This window comes from Acanthopagrus latus, chromosome 11, assembly GCF_904848185.1.
Source record: "Acanthopagrus latus isolate v.2019 chromosome 11, fAcaLat1.1, whole genome shotgun sequence".
In the NCBI taxonomy this organism is placed as follows: domain Eukaryota; kingdom Metazoa; phylum Chordata; class Actinopteri; order Spariformes; family Sparidae; genus Acanthopagrus; species Acanthopagrus latus.
Window position 1 is genome coordinate 21,408,673 of NC_051049.1, and position 21,507 is coordinate 21,430,179.

At 43.9% G+C, this 21,507-nt stretch overlaps 1 protein-coding gene across 2 annotated transcripts in view; it reads left to right on the forward strand.

The window, feature by feature from the left end:
• Positions 1-21,507, forward strand: part of ano8b (anoctamin 8b) — a 43,235-nt gene that overhangs the window by 844 nt on the left and 20,884 nt on the right. The window contains exons 1-2 of one of the 2 annotated variants that reach the window (XM_037115412.1): positions 18,388-18,494; positions 21,007-21,117. In XM_037115412.1, coding sequence (XP_036971307.1) covers positions 18,428-18,494; positions 21,007-21,117 — 178 coding nt within the window. In that variant the 5' untranslated portion in view covers positions 18,388-18,427. Of the gene's footprint in view, positions 1-18,387; positions 18,495-21,006; positions 21,118-21,507 lie in introns of those variants that run through there. The other variant, XM_037115410.1, reaches the window with a different exon arrangement.

The window sequence follows — 21,507 nt, forward strand, 5'->3', positions numbered from 1 at the left end:
TGTTTGTTAACTTCATGATGTCATCCGGGGATTTCTGAACTAGCCTGGCTAGACTTCTACTACAGACTGCTGCTGTCTGTTTCCAGCATGAGGTCCCATGTCTGTTTTTTTTTTCTTTGTCATTGTGAGGAGGTTTGGATCATGAAGCATGCCACTGTCACAATTTCAATTGATTCCCATGATTTGCTAGATTTCCCTGGATTTGTTCAGTGTAAATTAACGTTTTCAGACGGGCAACGAGGAACAAACATGCCTCCTGTTCGCTCTCCGTGACACCGATAGTGGATTTGAATAGGCCATATCATAGCGTGAATAGCAAGTGAGGCTATTTTTGGAACACAGCACAATATTATGCTGGGTAGAGAGTCTCAGCTGCCGCCGAGCCAGGCTTGTTTTCCTGTGTGCTGGCTGCAGGGACGGTGTGCTGTGTGCTGCAGAGTGATGCAGTGGAGCAGTGGGCTGTGAGCGGATGAGCGCTCCTCTCCACGCTTGGTCGAGGTAACCTGAGCGGGTTGCCGCTTCCCTGGGAAAAGCAGCCCGATGTCGTCCTGCTGTGAGGGTGGCACCCAGCGGAGCCCCCTCGGGGGCCTTGAGTCGGCTGCAGGAGGGTTTGAGGGTCAGCGAAGTGGCGATTAGTTAAATTTTACAGTCCTTTCATTGGCTGGGTGTAAAGAGAAGGGATGGAGGTCTACTCCTGTGAGGGTAGAGGCAGAGGGTAAACAATTTCACAGAGTTTTGGCTCAGTGGTCTTGAATGTGTAGACCCTCGATACTCGATGCTCTCTTGTGACTTGTAGATGTGTAGCAGCAAGCGTCCAAGGCTGTCCCGTACCTCACTGAGAGCTGGCATCCAACGCCTGGTCAGATTGTTAATCTCTTTATCCCATTCTATGATCAGATAGTTTCTGATTTGATATCACAGGATTGCCACTTTGATGGGATTGTGTTCAAGAGTCTTCACTGAGGTGCAACACAACCACTACACATCATTTAGGGCATTTAGCTTACACTTTTGTCCAAAGAGACCCACAATAATTCATATATGCACTCATACAGTTTGGGCAGTCTGTATCATGCAGACAAGGGGAATCGAACCAGCGACCTTCCAATAACAAAACGCTGGCTCTCGCCCCTTATTTAGGTAATATAATGAACATGCAGTAAATGATAAACATACTGTATATGCCATCATGTTAAAGTTGTGGCGAGTTATAAAAGCACTAAGAGTCCATCAGTCCATCTTGTGCAATAGTAAGTTGGCATGACCGCTGAGGAGACAAGTGATGTCCGGTCTCTGTTTGACTCGTCTCTCCCAGGGAAAGTGTTCCTCCCTTCCTGATGGCAGGAGTCGAAACTCTGAATGAATTAGGGTGTCGAGATTCTGCCGGGATGCGCTTTGCCCTCTGAGTGGCTCTTACTTGGCAGAGATAATTCAAATTGGTGCCAGCTTTGTGCCGGCAAGGGTCTTCTGTGACTGCATGTGTTTGGACACGAGAGGATTTGACCTCTTTTGTCAAGCAGGAGATTGATGATTTTTTATTTGACTGTCAGCACGGGAAACTTTTTGGGACTGGGATTATAACAGTTGCAGTCTAAGAGAGTTTCAAATCATGACTGTTGACAGGTTTCCTCCGGGGTTTCTTTGACATGGAGAATATATCAGTTCAGTTTGGAGTTTTATGTCCACAACAGACGGAAAGAATATGCCAAGACAACTCGAGGCCCAAACTTAAAAAAAGCCTTTGTTGGGATGGATGATCTGCCCAAAATATAATGTCACAGTCTGTTTAATCAAAATCATGATTCACTTACTAGTTTGCTACCTCTTTATTTTGAAATCCCCTCCAGACAGAAGCCTGAAATAGCCAATGACTTTCTCCTTTTGCACCATTAACAGTGTCTGGTTTTCTTTAATGCCTCTATTGTCAAATGGTGGTACATGGAGAAATCTCAGTGGGGAAATTTAGAAAAAAGAAATAAGTTAATTTGAACACTTTAAATAATTATCAAAATACTGCAGAATTTTGTGTGAAAGCACTGAAACTGAAATGTTATTTAAGATACGCTTTGTCTTTTCCTCTAGTATTTTTATTTCCATCTGCCACTTCGCCACGTTCATGCATGTTGCACGTGCATTGCTGTAACATGATTAGGCGCGAGCCAAACCTTTTAAGCAAGTGAAAAAAAAATCCTGTCCCTTCTTATCTGGATCCACACCAAAATTTAATGGGGTCTGTTCTGGGCTGAGCCACATCTTCCATCCAAGTTTAGTGGAAATCTGTTGAGTAGTTTTTTATGTAACCCTGCCGACGAACCAACAAACCAGACATGGACGAAAACATTAACTCCTTGGCGGAGCTAATAAACAAGAAGACAAAGAGAGAAGAAGAAAGTCACACAGACACTGTGTTTGTGGATGATCCGTTCCCTTTTCTGGGGACAAAATTTACGGCGTCAGGACCACCTGCTTTGTGCTAAACTGCTGTCAAAAACAAGTGGCACCTCCTTCCTGTTTGTTTAGTGTTTTGGTAGTATCAGTACTCACAGGGAATGGATGGATTGCTGCCTCAGAGGTGGTAAAACGCTACATCTCATTTTATTGTTGAAAGGGATCAGGAGCAGCTCCTGAAACCTCCAGTCCTTACTTGCCTGAACATTTCCTCGCCTGGGTCATGAGAGAAAGAGAGAGAGAGGGATTGGGGACTTCAGTGGGATTACCATGATATCACATAACCGCCCTCACACGTGTCAGTGTCAGTCAGCGGGCACGGCAGAGAGTCAGGGTGATTTCTCCGGCTGAGGTTTTGGTTGCAGCCCGGACGGATTTTCCTCACTGGAGGCTCGGATGCTCAATCGTCTCCGTGCCCCCACCGCATTTCCCCTAATCCCTCCACACAGTAGACTGGGATGACTTTGATCCTCTCAGCCATCTTCCTTTGTAGCGCCAACACTCATCAGCCGGCGTTTCAAAGATTAATTAAGCGCCCATCATTAGAAAAAAAAAAAAAGCATCGTAAAAAGTCTCACCAATTAGTTTGTGTTCCCTCTGAGGCCGCTGTTGATAAGAGTCTGTGTTATGGAAATCAGGTCATGTAATTTGTGGTTGCCCAATCAGCAGGCGCAGTGGCTTAGGATGTAGGACATTTGTTAGGGTAGATTCATTCTCACTTTGGAGAAAAGACGATAAATGTGTCTCTGATGTGAAAATCTGTGTGATTTGAACTCATTCTGTTGTAAAACAAATGACTTTTTAGTTTAATTTATGACGTTCGGGTTTAATTCTCAGTGAGCGCTCTTTGTCGAAGGTTTAATGAGATCGTGTGTAGATGACAGCCGAACAGTTTCTCTCTGACCAACATACTTCACTAATGAATGGATTGTAGCCACATGCCGGGGCATTCTTCAACACACTTAGGACACCAGCTCTTGATTGCCCATTTCAAAATATGCAGGAATTAAGATTTTTGTCACACTGCTGCAGAGCAGTCTGCATCATAAACCAACAACTGAAAGGGAAGGAGAGCTTCTGAACCCAAATCAAGTTTGTTAGAGATGATAGGGAGACACATGGATATCAAAATAATTAAAAGAGAAGATGCTCTTTTCAAACAGTGAGGTCTACCATGGCCACGCAGTGATCTGTGCAGATTTTGATTTTTTTAGGTCTGGCCTGCCCATTCCTATATTCTTTCTGATAAGAACCATGATAAACAACATTCACAAACATTTTCGTATCTTTTTTTTAAAATGTAGAATTCAATCCTATGTTCCTGATCAAACACTGACTATAAAATTACTAATGAAAATAACATGGTGTAAGCTATTTTAACGGCTTTTTAGTTAATTTTGATCTTTTATCCCCCATGAACACTACACTGTGTATACTTGTGGATCCGGGACTCTTATTGTGAAAGGTAAACTTGGAAAGAATCAGTGGGAGAAGCAGAAAATAAAGTTTGCAGCCTTGGTTCGGTCAACAGCTCCTTAATCCCACAGTAAATGTGCAGTTCATATCCCTCAGCGACAATGATTTACCAAAAGAAAACAGGTGCAACAGATCACAACACGTACTGTCATTAACTCGGGTAATGTCCCTGTCTCTGCCCAGCTCTTGCAGGGAAACAGTGGCAGCAGAGAGGCAGGAGGCGTTAGAAAGCGTGACTGTAAATGACGGCAAAGTGCAGTCAAGACATCCACACATATTTTGGGTAAATAACTTAAAATATGTAGTTTCATTCCGTCAGTTCTGGCAGGCGTTTCTGTTAGTGGGGGCAGACGGCATGTGCGTGAATGTGATGGGCACAGAATGGAACGTGTCTGACTGGCTGGTCGCTGGTCATGCTGAAAATCGGTTCGGTCCCTGTTCGGTCAGTCGGTGCATCACTAATTTATTTTCTTCAGTCAAACTGCTGCGCTACAAAGATATGTTTCCACTTTATAAAATATAGAGAGGTGTGCAGATTTTAGTGGGTAAAGTCGATCTGAAATGAAAAATCTGAATCGTCCTCTCTGAGGCAGGAGGCGAGACCTGCGGGGTCCATTTTCAGGCGTGTAAACTTCTTTAACTCCGTCCTTGATGCCCGGCGTTAATACATGCACTTTACGGTCTGCAGAATGCATGAGCAAAATGTATTAAGCAGGGATCCGCACTAGTGCACCGACTCTTTGGCGGGGGGCTCTTCTCTCTCTTCTCTTCTCTCACTGCCTCTTGAGCAAGCAGAATACCTCAGCTTGGCCTCAGACAGATTTAGGAAAGGTTCAGTGTCACACAGGTTGCTTTAAATACAGCAGGGCCACACCGAGAGGAAAAAAGCACGACACTGAACCTCCAGGAGGAAGGGCTGCCTATCACAGCAGCAGACGGACTGAGCCATCGGTTTGGTGCCCTCCCACAGCTTCCTAAATGAAGGGGCTGATGAGAGTAATGCGGTATGATATAATGACAGCAGTGTGTTGTGCCTAATGACTCTGAACTCGATGCCTATCTCTCTACATCTCTTATCCATTGCAGGCTCCGCAGAGATGCATTTCCTGTTCTACGAGCCCCTCTCCCCCTCTTCTAGAGTGAGTGCTTAGCCGCACATCAGCTGCATTAGCGATCGAGGAACGTCGTCTCTGCGCGGGGTGACCTTGATGCTAGTAATGTTGGCGCTTAATTAACCTTACCTGATCGGTCAAACGCACGCGACAGATCCCTTAGGGGGAACGGCTGTTAACGGGGGAAGAAGTGTCGCGGTAGACTTAAGCAGACCATCAGGGCGACTCTAAACATTTACAGCCCTTTGCTGTGATAACACTTCATATTCAGTGGGAGCAGCTTGCCTTAAATTGAGATCATTACAGTGAAGTAGGTAATGGTCAGCTGGTGGTAAACACGGCAGTTTGTGCCGCAGTCATTTTGATAGATTTTCTTGTTGCCGTTGTTAGTTTGTGTGGCTGCGTCTGCTCATCCAGACTTCCCAAATTTGTCTCTCGGCGGCAAGAAACTCTGGTTCATCGCCTCGTGTTTTCTGTGAGGATTAGGGATGAACCAATCCGATACGCGGGATTGATATCGACACAAAGACTGACCTTATTAAGCAGATCATAAATCGGCCTTGGTGTTACAGATCCACTTTAAGTAAAGTTTCGTCAATGTCAAAATGTAGTTTTTTGTGCAGTCAGTTGGAATTATTTAGTCAGAGCGGGCTGTTTTTCCCCGTCCTAACAGACTCAGAGTTTTAATATAGTTTCAGTGTCGGATCATCAGTAGGCCTGTCAGAACAGAAATAAAACTAGAATGCCACTCAGTAGAGCGTATACCTCCACCACCTCCAGGTCCCCTTTAATTCTAATTCTAAATCAAATCCAATATAAGATTATATATATCCAGTCAAGTCATGTCAGGAGGAATAAATGTGAATATTTTTTTTCCCAGATAAAGCTCGGTGACCTTGGTTACACTGAAAAGCTGTGGCCACACCGAGCTGTGATGCCTGAAGTGAGGACGCTCTGTTGGCTGCACAAGGCCGATGTTGCTTCCTTATTTGCCAGATCCGCTGCCATTTTCAGGGCGTTACTAGATTAAAGAAGTGTTTCTTGTATTGAAATATATCCTTAAACAAACCAAGAGTGGCACGCTCCGTTGAATTTAGATCCGTTCACCATCCCGCCAGCAGCTGCCTTTTTGTCACCTGATTCCTGTCGGCTCATATTTCAAAATGTAGAGATCATCCCACCTAGAGCTCAACTGATCAGCCTACTGTCTTCATGATACAGAGCATAAGAACAGAAAAATGTCTTTTGTCCAGATAACATAAAAAACCCCCCAAAGATTCTTCATTTACTATCACTGACGAGGAAGAGAAGCAGGAAGCCCGTACATTTAAGATCCTTGAACCAGACAATGTTTGGTTTTTGCTTGAAAAATGACTGAAACCATTAATTAAAAGACTAAAAAACAGACTAATCATTGCAATTCTTGTCACACCAGCACCATCAGATACAGTTTTGTAGATACCAGAAAAGTGGGTAAACTGTAAGTGTTCGCCGAATAAACAGCTGGGTAAGTTATGTAAACTCACAAAAAGGTGAGTACAGCCCTGGCAGAGACCTATATCCAGAGCCATTAGCTGCGGGTGCGTTTCAGGAAGTATCAAACACTCCCCGAGTTGTGATAAACCATCTGTCTTGCCAGTGGTGATTCACTTGCCCTAGATTCTCAAGTTTTAAATGGTTTAATCATATCAACATAATGCTTCTTCGCTTCTAGCGCACCAACTTCTAAATCCCCATTCATGCTCTCTGGAAATTTACACTTTTCCATTTATAGTCCATGAAGATTATCAAACTGTAAGCACAAAATGATAATGCACACTCCGGAGCTTAATGCACTGCACGCACGCACGGAGAGGGAGCGCGCCTGCTGGTGTCGGCCGGCTGCGACATGTTACTGCCGCCGCACAAGGCAGACCTTATCGGAGAGCTTAGCCTTCATTCCCTGTGATCAAAGCTGAGTCAATAACCATCCTCCTCCGGTGTGAAACTCATATTGCATTCCTGACGGAAAACCGGAAGTGAAGTGCACACGGTCACCTTGTCCTTTATACTGGCAAGGCCTGGATTTGATTTTTTGCTCCTTTTTAGTGTGTGGGGGGTTAGTTGCTAAGCAAAAGCCAGGAGAGATACAATGACCACGGTGAAGAATGCTGTTTTTAGCCTCGGTCATGGGGAACTGCTCCACATTAGCCACTCTGCAGCCTCCAGAGAAGACTAAAGGGCTGTGAAAGTGTAACGTACAGCACATGGGGGAGAAAAGCTCCTTCTCCTCCAGCTAGACAATGGATGACAAAAGACATATTATCCATGTCAGCGTTAGCACAGAGCCAGTCAATGACAACAGGGGAATTTTAAAGCGCCGTCAGTCTGTAATGTAGGTCTGTATCATCCCTCATTCCCTTTAAAAATCCCTCTCTGACTTGTTCTGCTTGCAGTACTTTTACATTTGTTTGGAGGGTAGCAAGGCGCAATCAGTCCTCACCATCCTCTCCTCGTCATGTTCTGTAGCAGGCAGACAGCGAAAATTAAACCTCAGTAGAAAGCAGCATAATCAGTTTTTTGGAAGTAATGCACGCTCATAAAAAAACGCCGCAGCACACTCACGATGACTTTATCGCTCAGGAGTCACTCTGTACTGTTGCTTTTGCTCTCTCTGCTAATGTTCATCTTTTTATCCCGCGAAGCTCTGTGTCTGAATCTTGTTTGGTAATGGTGTGGGGCAGGAGTGGAGCCTGTTTAGTGCAGAATCAGAGCTCATCAGCCTCCGTCCTTTATCTCCGACTGAAGTGTTTAGAGAGTGTAAATGTAATGGGGGGGGGAGAAAAAAAAAACACTTTCTGCTCGCACATTAGCATAAAGCCCACAGCTGTAGATGGCAGATAAGAGCTTGGCAGAGGGTTCTCCCCTGAGATTTCACCTCAGTAAATCTCCCGTTAACATGGTGCATTTTCCCTTTTTTCCTGGCCGTTCTTTTTAAGCTGTTCTCCTTGTTTATGTAGGAGTTCCTTTTACGCTCGCCAGAAGCAACATCTGTCAGCATGCCACGTCTGATTTCTTTTTCAGGGGGGGACTCTCTGTGATGCCGGCGCCGTTAACCTTCACAAAGTCAGGTCAAGCCAAAGACCAAGCTTCATATTAAATCAAGTATACAGATCACAGAAAATGGAATCAAGATATGAAATGTTTTATAAGCAGCACACAGTTTCCAGTGTGCGCCCATGTGTGATACAGTTTCTTCTAAATCAGCCTGACATCGTCGGTATCTTCGGGAGCTTTGGGATCTCCGCTAGAATTTGAAATAAAGCGGCTCTGTTTAAACAAAGCTCGGCTGCTCTGCATGAGTCTGCGCTGAAGGGTCAACGGGGTCGAGGAGGTTGGAGTGTGTAATTAGCGCCGATGTTTTCACTCGTCTCCTCGTCTGTGAAGTTTTGTTTTGCATCTATTGTTCCCTGTCTTGAGAAGCCTGGTGGGACCCTGGCCGCCGTCTTTAATAAGAATTCGAACGTCTTCCTACAGCTGTGGGGGAACATCGTGTTCCTGCTCATATATTTGCACATCGTCAATGTTGACTGATGGCAGCCTACAGCGGCATAGTACAGGCTTTTATTGAGCTTGCTTCTCATGTGGTTTTTCTGCCTTTAACCCTCTGTTGTCCTCTTTCTTCTTGCCTTTTTCATTTCCTCTACGCCATCAGGTAGAAAAGAGCGTGCAGTCTGCAGCAACATGCCCTCTTTTGTTGGCCACACACCTGTTTGTCAGACGGTCAGAGGGTCGTGAATCTGGTGCTCACCGCAGCTCTCACCCACCCGTCGTCTCCCCTCGCAAAAAAGGGCCAAGCAAAGGCTGCGATTGTGTCCTGTTTCGAAAGATGCCCGAAGAAATTGGCTGTCAAGGAAAATAAAGCGCACTGCCACTGCTCTAACAGCCGTATTTGCATTCGAGACTGGAATATTTGCGTTCTCTCACTTTGCTCCTGGTCGGTGTTTGTTGACGCATTAGAGTCAACAGCCTGGTGTTTGTGTGAGGCTCTGTGAGTCTGACTGTCTCCACTCACAAAGACACATTTAATTAATTTGCCTGTTTTACTGAGGGAGTTTCACAGACTTATAGATGCAATGATTCTTTTTTAATCTGTAAAAATCGTTGCTCAGTCCTGCTTTAGAATAATACATTTTGAATAAAACAACCATGTTAAACTTCCCATGCTGCTTCTACAGTACTTCTCCTGTTTCAAAATGTATTTTTTTGAGTCTAATTTCCATTTTGTCACACCTGTAATAGTGTTACTGACCTTCCTACCATTCCTCTGTAGAAACTGGAGCTAAATAAATCAGGATGAAATGCTGCGTAGATCTTCCTCATGCTCCGTTTTTGAAAGGCACGAGAAATCAAAGCCGGCTAAGTCATTGAAGATGTCTTCCTCTGCTTCTCATCGAGCAGGAAGTGAGAGGAATGGTGTAGTAATGTACAATAATCACTGGTTTCTCCGGCTATTGATCTGACTCCCTCCCCTCTTTCCTGTCCAGGAATAGAATATCGTACCATCATACAGACTGGTTAGTCCACAGCCATCAGACTGACTGACTCACTGCTTCTCTATTATCCTTTCCTCTTCCTTTGCCTAAGTGCCCAGCATAATTTCTGATGTGCGCAGAAAAATACCCAGTTGGCCTGACGTCTACTGGAATGTCCCACTACATTAGAGTGGCCGATCATCTAATGAATGTAATGATTATAATTACGGATGACCTCCTGAGACTCTGGCACAAACTGATGCCCCTCAATTTTGATGAAAGCAATCTCATTTCTATATTTCTTCCGATAATTCAATTAACCTCCGCTGAATAGTGGTGACAACGTTCCCAGATAGACGGTTTCTAGATACACGTCTGCTACAGCCAGTCAGATGTGACAGGGTAACAGTCCTGCATTAGGCACTAATGCCTTCTGTTAAAGCTCGTTAAAAATGTATGAGTCTGTTTTCTCTGAACCCCTGAGTTGTTTGGTCCTCTGTATGACCCTCAGTGCGCTCTGAATAACAAAAACTTTGGTGATTAAATTTGAATTGCTGTGCAGCAGGCCCTCTCCTCGCCTGTAGGTAACACTTTTAATAAATTAATGTATTGTAATTTTTCCAGGTACATACGGTATAATAAACCAAATTCAAGAGAAAAGATTCATAATCAATAACCAAAAAGAAAAGGGATGAAACCCAGGACTTATTTTTGCCCTTCCTGTGCCGTCCATCAAACAACTCAAACCAAAGAGAGAAAAAAACAGTATAACTTTAAAGGGTAACCCTCAATTATTTTATGTTTTAATCATTTCACATTTTATGGCCCTAGTTCTCACTTTGCAGGTTTCATTGATAAACAGACCTCTTAAATTATAATTTCCTTCTATTGATTTAAAGATGGGATCATCCTAATGATCTTGAAGCTGTTATAGTAGGCTAATAAGGTAATGTTGCTCTAAGATAAGCTAAGCTAAGGCTTCGTATTGAACCAACAAATATGAGGCAAGAAAGCAAATATGAACATTTATGAATATTTATCAAGATTATGTCAGCAACTCCGCAGCTGTCAACAGTTTGAGTTAGGGGTCGACTGATGTGGCTTTTTCAGGGGCGATATGGATTATTAGAAATCAAGGAGACTGACAAATATTTAGGAGGGCTATTCATTCATAGTTTAAATGAATCTCGTGTCAACATTTTGAAGGACCATTTGATTAAATAAGTCCAATTTACTCAAGTGCTGTTCTTAAGTACTATTTTGAGGGACTTTACTTGAGTATTTCTTTTCTGCTGCTTTCTACTTCCTCGCCACTTGATTTATTTGATACGTTTAGTCGCTATTTACTTTAGCAGATTCAGATTATTCAGTGTTTATAGGCTGTTAATTGTGATGTGTTACCCATCGGATAGTGTTGCTGGTGGGAGATTGTGTGAGAGGATGCTGCATCAGAGCCAAAGTAGCACATTTTTAAATGAGTTTATTTTAATGGCAGCCTGACAGAAAAATGGCTGATGCGGATGAGCCCCCAAAACTGGTCTGCCCCTAGTTTTGAACCAGACCTGTGGCCCTTTGCTGCAGGTTATCCTCCCCTCTCTCTCTCTCTCAGTCCCGGTCCTGTCGAATGACCTTATATCTTTCAAAAAACGTCATGGTGCTGCGCTGACCCTTGAAGCTGCTCCGTATAATAGAGAAAAGACAACTTGCGTGCGTCCACATTGTTGCTGTGGTTAATCGGCCTCCATTGATTCTGTGTGTTAATCAGAAAACCCTTCTTCCACTTTGGCACTTCCACCACTCAATAACGAGGTCTGTTTGCTCCACAAAGGCCGCTATTCACCCCGCTATATTCATCATCACCACTCGCTTATTCATAATTCGCAATCTCCACGTTGACAATGCTCCATTCAGCCAGTTAGATAACCAGTCCGTGGTTGTCTGAAGGAGTAGTCTGCAACGACTGGGCATGAAAGGGATCCAGCGCTGGCTTTGGTTCATGATTGTTACTTGACTGAATTGTAGATCTCGCATCCTTCTCCTCATGTAACCCCGGCTTATACGACAGATATGACGGCTCAATCCCTGTTTCTTTGCTTCTCCGCTGAGGTAGCTCACATCCAAATTAACCAGCTAACCTAGAATGAACCGCTGATTAGCCTACTTGGCAGAAAAAGAGAGCGCGTGTGGGAGACAAAGGCAGCATATTTAGTGAGGCTAAGTGAGGAGCGGAGACGAAAAGTGATGCAAAGGAGAGGAAGACGACGGGATGGAGAAAAGTGATACCTCAACTATTCTGCTGTGTGCGCACGGCGGCTCTTTTCTTCCGACGTGGTCTTGCCTCGTCTTTCGTCTGGCACGCAGCCATCGGCAGCTCCGGTGTCACATGTAATCATTGTTATTTTGAAGCCAAGGACGAGTCCCTATTATACTACCTGCTCCTGTTAATGAGGAAACCAGAGTTCTGACATCCGCTATTTGTCACAAAGGTGGAACAGATATCTCATGTCTCGGTCCGGAAGAGCAACAGCCCTAATGTCAGCCTCATCATATACAGCTTCTTTTATCTCTGAACACCTCTGAAGTCTTGTTTTAGCCACTCGAGCAGCGTCGCGTCTACTCTGGTTCGGTCCACCACTTTGGTTCACACTGAAATAGCAACTGATGGATTGTCATTCATGGATTCTAAAAGTTAAAACCTGCTGATTTATCTTTTCACCACCATTTCTGGACCACTGTTGGATGGATTACTGTGAAGTATTAAAGACGTTCATGTTCCCCACAGGTTGGGGTGTTGATAATTCTGGTGATCCCGACTTTTCATCTTGCAGCATCATCAACTTATTATTTTCTCCAATAGTTTGATTAACGAGCAAATTAACATTGTTCCCATCAGCCTCAGCTGTGCTCCTTGTTGTTTATGCTCTGATCAACATAATTATGAGCATCTTGAGGAGGAAGAATCTCCGTAATTCCAAGACTAGAGGTTTAAGAAATATCCGACAGCTACAGCATCTCCCACTAGGCAACAAGAAGTTGTACACAATACATGTTAAAGTTGACTTTACTTTAAAACAGTCAGGAAACCAATTACCTCAGGATTGCCAATTTTATTTTTGAATAATCCACTATAGCTGCCCTGAGTCTGTTATAATTGGGGTACATGTGATGCTGGGACTGATGTGTCAGCAGTATTTATTAATTGCGGGAGTAAAGATATTTGTTAATTAGCGTCGGGTCTAATTGCTTGCGGCCTGTGACCTACAGGAAACCCACTGTGATTACATGCTATTTCAAAACGCAGCTGATGTCGAGCCTCGCCGGCTGTCATTCGTCTTTGAAAAGAATCTTAAAGGATGGTCTTCTTCATGTACGCTGAGCCCTTTCAATGTCTTTCATCTGAGTGATAAGAGATATTTTTGGTGATGCTAATGGCAGAGAGGAAGCTTCGCAAAAGGCACTGCTGCGTCAGTGGCTCGGCACTCGAAGCACCTGCACTTTGTTAAACCCGGGTTTATTCGTATCACTATCAAGCCTTTCCCCTGTTGTTTCCCCCGTGCGTCCTTTCAAGGCGTCATCCATAGGAGCTCCATGTGCTCGATGATGACAAATACCTCTTGAGACGGCCTGAGTGAGAGTGAAGGCAGGAGAGCTGAGGGAGAGGAGATAAAAAGAAAGCAGGCAGAGAAGGAGGGACTTACAGATTCTGCCCAGGGGGCTAAGAGAGAGGATTTGGATGAGGGAGAGAGGCAGGGATGGTAGCAACCAAAAGATATAGACGAGAGAGAGAGAGACTTGAGAGGTCCATGGTGTGGGAGAGAGGAGCAGACTGGAGGTGAAAGAAAGTAGAAAAAAAAAGGCAGGAGGGCAGCTCTGCTGCACCAGGCAGAGAGGGCTTTCATTTCATCTAAAGCACATCTGTGTGTGCAGCTGCCGGGGTGAAAGAAAGATGCAAGGTGGAATTGGGAATGTTTGGTGCCAAAATGTATGCACACTGTGTACCTTTCGCATTGAGAGGGTACAGTGAGGTGGCCTTTGCGACAAGCACTGAAGCGAGTGTTGGTTTGTTGGAGAGAGAAGGAGGGAGAGAAAGAGGAAGGGACAGATAGGAGGTGAGGTGGGTTATGGTCTGCTGTAAGACACACAGGCTGCAGATGTAGAGCCCACAGTTGTAGAACGCACAGCTGGATCACAGGTGGAACCGCGTGATTTTGTTTTTTATACGTTTCAGCTGCATGACTTGGTGGTTCAGTGTTCAGGCCGTCGTTGTGCCTCCGTGTGCACGTAGGGCTGGGCATTTATCGATATGCTAATGTTAGCGCTCTTAAAGGATATCATTATATTGTGATACAGCATTAGTGTGGCCTGGTCCTGGTTTTAAAGTCTGCTTGACTGTAATGCCATGTCATTGTCTGAACTTACCAGAGTGTTCTACTTGTTTGGATGTTTGCCTTTATCCACTCAGGCTGCATTCAGGCAGAATCCGGCATTGCGGCGGTGTGGGAGGATCATTCCGCGGCCCCGTTTGTGTGACTTCATGTTGTGAACTTAAACCTCAACCAGTTTGCAAAAAGAAAAAGGCAGTTATGTTTCTCTGCCACTAGCAATCCTCTGCCTTTGTAGGACAATGTCGGTCCGACAGTGATTTTCTGCACAGCTGAAAAAAAGTGTTTTAAATTGGTGCCAGACTGAGTGTATTACACAAAGGGGACCCAAATACAGACTTGAAGGCAGGCAGATTGACAACAAAAGGCGAGATTTAATGAAAGCAGATAGTCCTGCTTTTAGTTCCTGCTTTTTTTTTTCTTTTCGAATCCAGAGCCCAAAATAGTAGCAACAAAGGGGAAAAAAAACAGGAGAAATCAAACCAAGTACAAGCCAGAAATAACACGAGGAATCAGGAAGCAAATGCAGGTAAACAAGGGCAAAACAGATGAACCAACGAATAGTGAGGGGAAAACACTGGGGGTGAATAACTAATAAGACACGGGTATGCACAGGAAAAGGTCAGGGAAACAGAGAAAGGGAGGAAGTGGGGGAACTATAACATAATACGCACAGAAAAAAACTATCAAATTAAACAGGAAATAACTGACAAAAAACCCAAACCATGAAAGCGCAGGGTTTTTGGTCATTCATGCTATAAGCCTTATTATGTGATTAGCCACTACTCTCATCAAAATGAATGGAGGTCCTGTATTTTAGCCACAGTGGCAGATTTGGTCTGAATGAGGCCTTCATTTTTCTTTCCACATTACTGATGATTATTTATCAAAAATCACTGACATAACATTATCTTGAGATCTGATGGTTGTCACCCAGTCCTGGCATGTTCTTTCGATGAAATTTCAAAATAAAAGCGTATGTACGATGTGGCCTAATAATATTGCTATATTATTTTAGCACATTTAGGGTTTTATTTTTTTGCACATCTTTTCAAGAGTTTTTATTGTTTGTCTGTATTTGCATCTCAGAGTGTTCCGGGAACAGGTTTTAAAGGACCCTGTCTGTCTTTAGTGTTGCCTTATTGTGGTGAGGCGTCAACCTGTCATGCTGGATGGCGATGTACAGAGAGTCAGGAGAGAAGGAGATATGACTATGAGATATGAAGGCAATTGTTGGGTGTTTGAACCTGATTAGGTTCTCTGTCCTGCTTACTGATGTAATCGTTCTAATAGGGTCTTTTGTTCCATTCACACACTCAGTAGATGTGACAGTGGGAATGTTCTCTGCCTGTCTCACTGTCAGCTCTCCTCCCTCTGCATCTGCTGGGAGTTCTGTCAGTCTCTCTGCCTTTTATTACATTATATCAGTGTGTTTGTGTCTGTCTCTATTAGACTGGCTGAAAAAGAGTTGGACTTCAGAATGACTCACTGCTGAGAAGATATAAACCCTGCCCTCGTCTCCAGCCTCCTAGGGAAAAAACACACTGTTGCAGGGCATACTAAGCAAAGGCATCTGTTTTTGGAGGTGCATTTGAAAGAGTAAATCCTCAGCATCGTATCAGTGCGGTGAATCTGCACTGCAGGCCTCAGACAGCCAGAAAGGGGGAACATTTTGTCTTCCTAATGATGCCAACTGTATGACTGTGCCACTGTTAACAGCTGGTCCTCTTGCAGCAAAGGATCTTGGGGGATTTTAGGATGTGAAGCGAAGTTGAATTAAAAAGGATTTCCACATTTGCTGTTCTACCCTCGTACTGCTTTTTTATGTTTCACTTTGCATACAGTGACATAGAGAGGCCTCATCAGGTGAAGTGGTCACCTGATTACACCTGTAACTGTAAACTAATGGTGACTCAGCAAATAACTTGCCATGTCATGGTTCGACACCTGGTTAAACAAACAAGAGAACCAGTCTATGCCCAGTCTAAATTCAGCCAGAATGATGACAGGATTTTTTCCCATGTATGATATATAATAAAGAATGTGGTGCATTTAATACACCCTCATTTCTTTAATTATTTTCCTAATACTGTTAGTATCATGTGTGTTCTGTTGAAGGTGATGGGTTTGACTCCCAATGAGAGAACAACAGCAGCTTGTTTGGATCAAGGCAAATGAAACATACAGTGTGAAGCTGTGGTGAGCGTCAGTGAGAGGCTGCTGTGCAGCACACTAAAGCAGCTCCTGCTAATCAACAAAGTGGTTGGCAGAAAAACAAGAATCTTTCAGGTTGTCACTTTAACTGACACATTTCCTCTCTGTGCATCGGGCGTCACGTCTTTCCTGTTGTCCATCTGTCCCATCCTCATGAACGTGATGTCTCGGGATGAGCTGATTAGAATGTGGTGACGAAAGTTAAAAGGTTAAAGGTCAAAATTCTTGTCATTTCACAACAAATTATATGATAATGAGGAGAAAGATTTACAGGAATGTCACAAATAGGATAAAATTGCGACCCGGTGACATTTTATATTCAGAAGGTCAAAGGTCAACTTCCATGTCGCAACAAAGTTCTTCTAAAAATGTTCATCCATTTAGTCAACACCATAGCTGAGGAACAGCGACTTGCCCCCTCCCGACCCGCCGCTGAATTATCTCTTTGTTTTTACATAACAAAGAAAAAGTGAAAGCATTGTGTCCTCTGTTCCTTTTGGAGGAGACAAACGAAAAGATCTTTCTCTAAAAATGTTGATATTCAAGTCATTGTTCGATGACTGCTGCCACGTTCAAAGCTACATGCGTGAATGAATTCACTGTTTGATTTAAGCTGATATAAGGGGACAAAATATGTAAAAAGTGTCTTCTTTTGGAGTGTGAGCGCGTTTTCAGTATTTTCAAGCCGGACTGCTGTGTTTAACTAGAAATGCACAGTGACCTCACTGACTGACATTCGTAAATATAATGGGTGTTCTCTTGACTCAGTCCAAACTGTTGATCCAGCTGCTAAAAGACTGAGCCCAAACTTCAGATATCCCCTACTTGACTTAGTAAAATCTTCAAAGTTGACCTGAAGCTGCTCCGGCGCAGCATGAACACCGGAGAGTTATCGAGTACAGCCAGCGAAGACAGTGAGTGCATCACCAAGTCTTTCCCTAAGTGTCTGCGACCTTCACTTTAGAGCTTTGCTTGAGTTTCACAACTGAGTTACACCCTATTAATCTGGCACTTTTATATCTCTGGCTCATACGCAGGCACATAGACAAGCACCTGCACGGACACACACACACACACACACACACACACACACACACACACACACACACACACACACACACACACACACTTTCACATATACATAAACAGCCCACAGAAATGCCTCAGAGAGCGACTCGGATCACAGAGAGACGCCCTGCTTGTTACGCCTGCCTGGCTGCTGTCTGATAAGCATTAGCCCCGGAACAGTCGTCTCGCTGTGAGGGCCGTGAGTAATACAGGCTTTATCTGTATCACTGCTAGTCATGGGCCGACCTGCTCAACAGCGACCTGGTTTCTGTCACAGGACCAAAGGGGGCTTTCAAACTGAGACGTGCACTTATTTTGCCATCATTAAAAAGACGTTTGGGATCACTTTTTTATGTAACTACTAGTATGGTATATACAGGGCTGGGCTGTGTCGAACTTTAACTCCAAGCCTTTAAACACAAATGTTTTGCAGTGTAAAATCCATCGCATGCAGCATGTGCAAAACACCTGTGGCAATCACGCTACCCGTGAAGAACGCTGATGAGGTAAAAGCCATCAATGCAAATGAATTACTCTCGTTAAATCAATCACAGAGAGGGAGATGGAGATAATGAGAGGCAATTGAGTTCTTTTAAAAAAAAAAAAAGGATTGTAGATAACGGCTCATTGATGACTCACAATCAAGGTAAAGCTGATATTTTTGTATAGTTAGTGAACTGAAATGAAGGAAAGCATCTTGAGATTTGTTGTAAACATTATTATTTTATGTCGGTGTGTTAATCTGTGACCCTGAAAAGGGTTGATCCTCGAAACTCAATACTCTGATCAGCTGGCCATGATCTCAGGTGTGCTGCCCTCTTCCCCGTCTGAGAGGTGGTTTGTTTTGTGTAGGGAAGAATTGAGGGGTGATGTATTTGAATCGCTCTTCACGTTCAACTAAGTAGCAAACACCGAAATTCATGCAAACCACCTAAACACATGCTCAGTGTTGGGGCTGATAAATTGAAGCATTGTGATTGGGTTGAAACCAATCTGCTGGCTGTTCCAGGAGTGTGTGTGTGTGTGTGTGTGTGTGTGTTGCCCTCAGCGATGAATACAGGACTCATTAGAATTGCTGTCATGTCGCTGCTCTGCCTGCAGCATTTCATCTAAAGCACAGTGGAGCGGCCAGTCACATTTCTGCAGCTAGGAGTACCCCTCAAGATTAAAAAGTCAAATATACCTCGCTCTGTTTCCTGTTCGGCTGGTTGCGATGTTTGAAAATGTTCTTCAGAGGGGAAGAGCTGTATGGAACCAGATTAAGCTGTCACAACTTCTTTGTAAGTACTGACGAGGGATCCAAATGCTGCCTCAAAGTCAAGTTCTGTTTGCAGGTACAAGTTTGTTACTGTGACATGTTTTGATTTATCTTGACAGAAAGTATCATCTTCAGTGAAATACTATATGTCATGTTGAATTTCTAAGGAAGACGAATCCTTCGATTTACTGGGTGAAGCTTGTAGTTTTTGTGTCTCTGTAATGGCACTCATATCTTGTTTTACTTTATTTACATAGAACTTTTTTGGTGAGAACAGTGGTGCTCTCCAGTGAGGACATGGAGAACAAAATGAACCACAAGATATGGGATAAATGGAAATATTTAAACATAAAGTAATGGTCAGTTATGATTATAAAAGGGAAGTTTTTATACTCATGTACTGTTCTGATGCACAATTTTCAAGAACTGTACATGGGTCCTTTTCTGCTACATTCTACTTCCTCTCCACTATATGTATTAGATACATTTACTTTCTAGTAATTTTGCAGATGAATTCCTTTTTATTGTTATGTGTGTTGACCGTGACATGTAACCAATCAGATAGGGTTTGTGGGCGGGACATCATGTGAGAGGATGCCGAATCAGAGCCTGAGAAATCAGCCAGAAAATCATGAATACTGCTAATCAGAAAGATTCTGAATATTGGCCTGGATAATCAGCTAGAGCGATAATCGGTCTATCCCCAACATGGTCAGCACGCCCGGTCAGTTTCAGTGATGTTCCTGGAGCCACGTATGATTATGATGTTCCAGGAGCAACGCTGACATCGAATATCAGATACACCAAAATCCTCCGCAGGGCTGAAGGTTAAATCAAGGTTGAGGGATTTTATGATGGTTCTTCACTACCAGTGACCCCTCTCAGTTACATGTAGTTATTTGCTCCATTGGTCATGTGAAAATATTGATTAGCGGAACTAAAGACGGAGACTATGACAGCAGAAAATGTGCCTGCGGCCTTTTGAAAATGGCATGGTGATTTGATTTGCTCCAGGGTGCATGCTGCTGCAGTGTTTCGATGCATACATGCTGCACGGCAAACACTGAACACAAATGTATTCTCTGAAAAGACCATCAGGCTTGTTTCTGGGAAGCCCCAGCGTGTGCGCCTCTCTGTCAACGCTCTCTTCCAGGAAGTAAAGGTACTCCCTGAGCAGCAGCACAATGATGGTTTCATGAGACAGGTGTTTATTGGATCCACAGAGCAGGCGGAGACCCTGTGTGATTTACAGCGTCCTGCTAGTAGAGGTGACATCATGGTTAAATTTACAGCCTGACATGGCCTTGACCTTCTGTGAGTGCGCCTTCACTTTTGTAAGCGACCAGATAAAGGATGTACAGGAGCTCTGTGTCTAAGATGATATTTAGCTGTACTTTGCACTTGGAGAGCTAACATTTTCTGCTTAAACAATTAGCATGGTCCTGGACAGATGGATGGATGTGAGACTGAACGTGCCCCACTTTCTGCCTCCTCTGACGCTCCATGCCTCACTGATCACAGGGCTCTTATGGGACGGGCATTCTCTCCAGGCTGCTGTCATTATTATTCAGGACCCGGGAAATGGTTTTCACAAACTGTTCTCTGACAGCTGAGCAGGGTCTGAGGTTACACTGGTTAAAGAATCACTTAGTCCTGTTTATACTCTCGGCACAAGCCGCCTCTCTGCAGAACATATCGGCGGGAATGTGAGACTTTAGAGGATCGGTGACAGATGAATGAGGTGTCGGGGCGAAGATACAGTTCGTTTAAGCCTGGACACAGATGCTGCAGTTGTTCTTGAAAATGCAAATTCTTCCATGACGTAAGAGTTCTCACCCGAGAAGAAATATGTGCTGTGCATTATTTTCTCTCAGACTGCTGCAATAAGGGTGACTGTAATAATGTGACATTACTGTGAGGCTACAGGAGAGCTATTTTGGGTGTTGACTTCTGGAATAGAGACAAGGTAATTCTACACAGCAGCTGTATTCACTGTACTGGCTCCAGATTCAGAATAGTTGAAGTTTTTTCATGCCAAGGACCTTGAAGAGGGCTCTTTTATTATTTAAGGCTTTTTTTGGTGGGTATTCCTGGGACACGGCACACGTCACAACGCTGAGAAACAGCTGCACTTACATGTGTTGAGTTGATTGAGCTGAGTGTCTGTGTGTGTATGTGACAGTCCAGAGTGTGTGGACAATGTGTGGCCTCTGGTCTTGGCAGGGCAGGATTAGTTTTGTCAATCTCGTGTTGTGAGGCAAAGCGGCGTGACATTTAAATCTGTCCCGTCGAGGAGGACGATTCTGTGTGTGTGTGTGTGTGTGTGATGGGGCAGCAGGGGTTTTTGAGGGGGTTTGTTGAAAATGTTAGAAATGTCATTGCTCCTTACACTTTATCACTTTGAAAAGGTGACTCTCTTTTTTTTTTCTCCCCCTCTGTATGTCTCTCTTTATCTGGCTGTCTCTCTCTCTCTCTGTCTCTCTCTCTCTGTCTCTCTCTCTCTCTGTCTGTCCGTCTGTCTGTCTCGCTCTCAGATAAGTTGTTTGGAAAGCGGCTGCTTCAGGCTGGGAGACACATCATGTCTCATAAGTCTTGGATGAAAACGGTGCCCACAGAGAACTGTGATGTCCTCATGACATTTGCAGGTCAGACGCTCTCACACGCTCATATGTCTGTATTTGTGTTCTTGTGAGGACCCTCGCTGCACTGACATAATGCACCCCCAACCTTAACTGTCACGACAACATCACCTAAGCCTAGAGACAACTGAGGGTTGATTCGATCATCTATAAATCTCTCAATTATTAAAAATTGTCAAAAGACATTTCCCAGAGTCCAAGTTCTCCGGGAAAAGTTGTTGTCCAACTAATGGCTCACAACCTAATGATTTTCTGTCTAATGTGCCACAAGGCTGCTACTAATGGCTTTTTTCATTGATGATTAATCTATGGATTATTTTCTCAATTAATTGATTAGAAAATTGTCGATCCATGTTTCAAGTCCCAAAGCCAAAGATGGTGTCTTCAGTGGTCCTG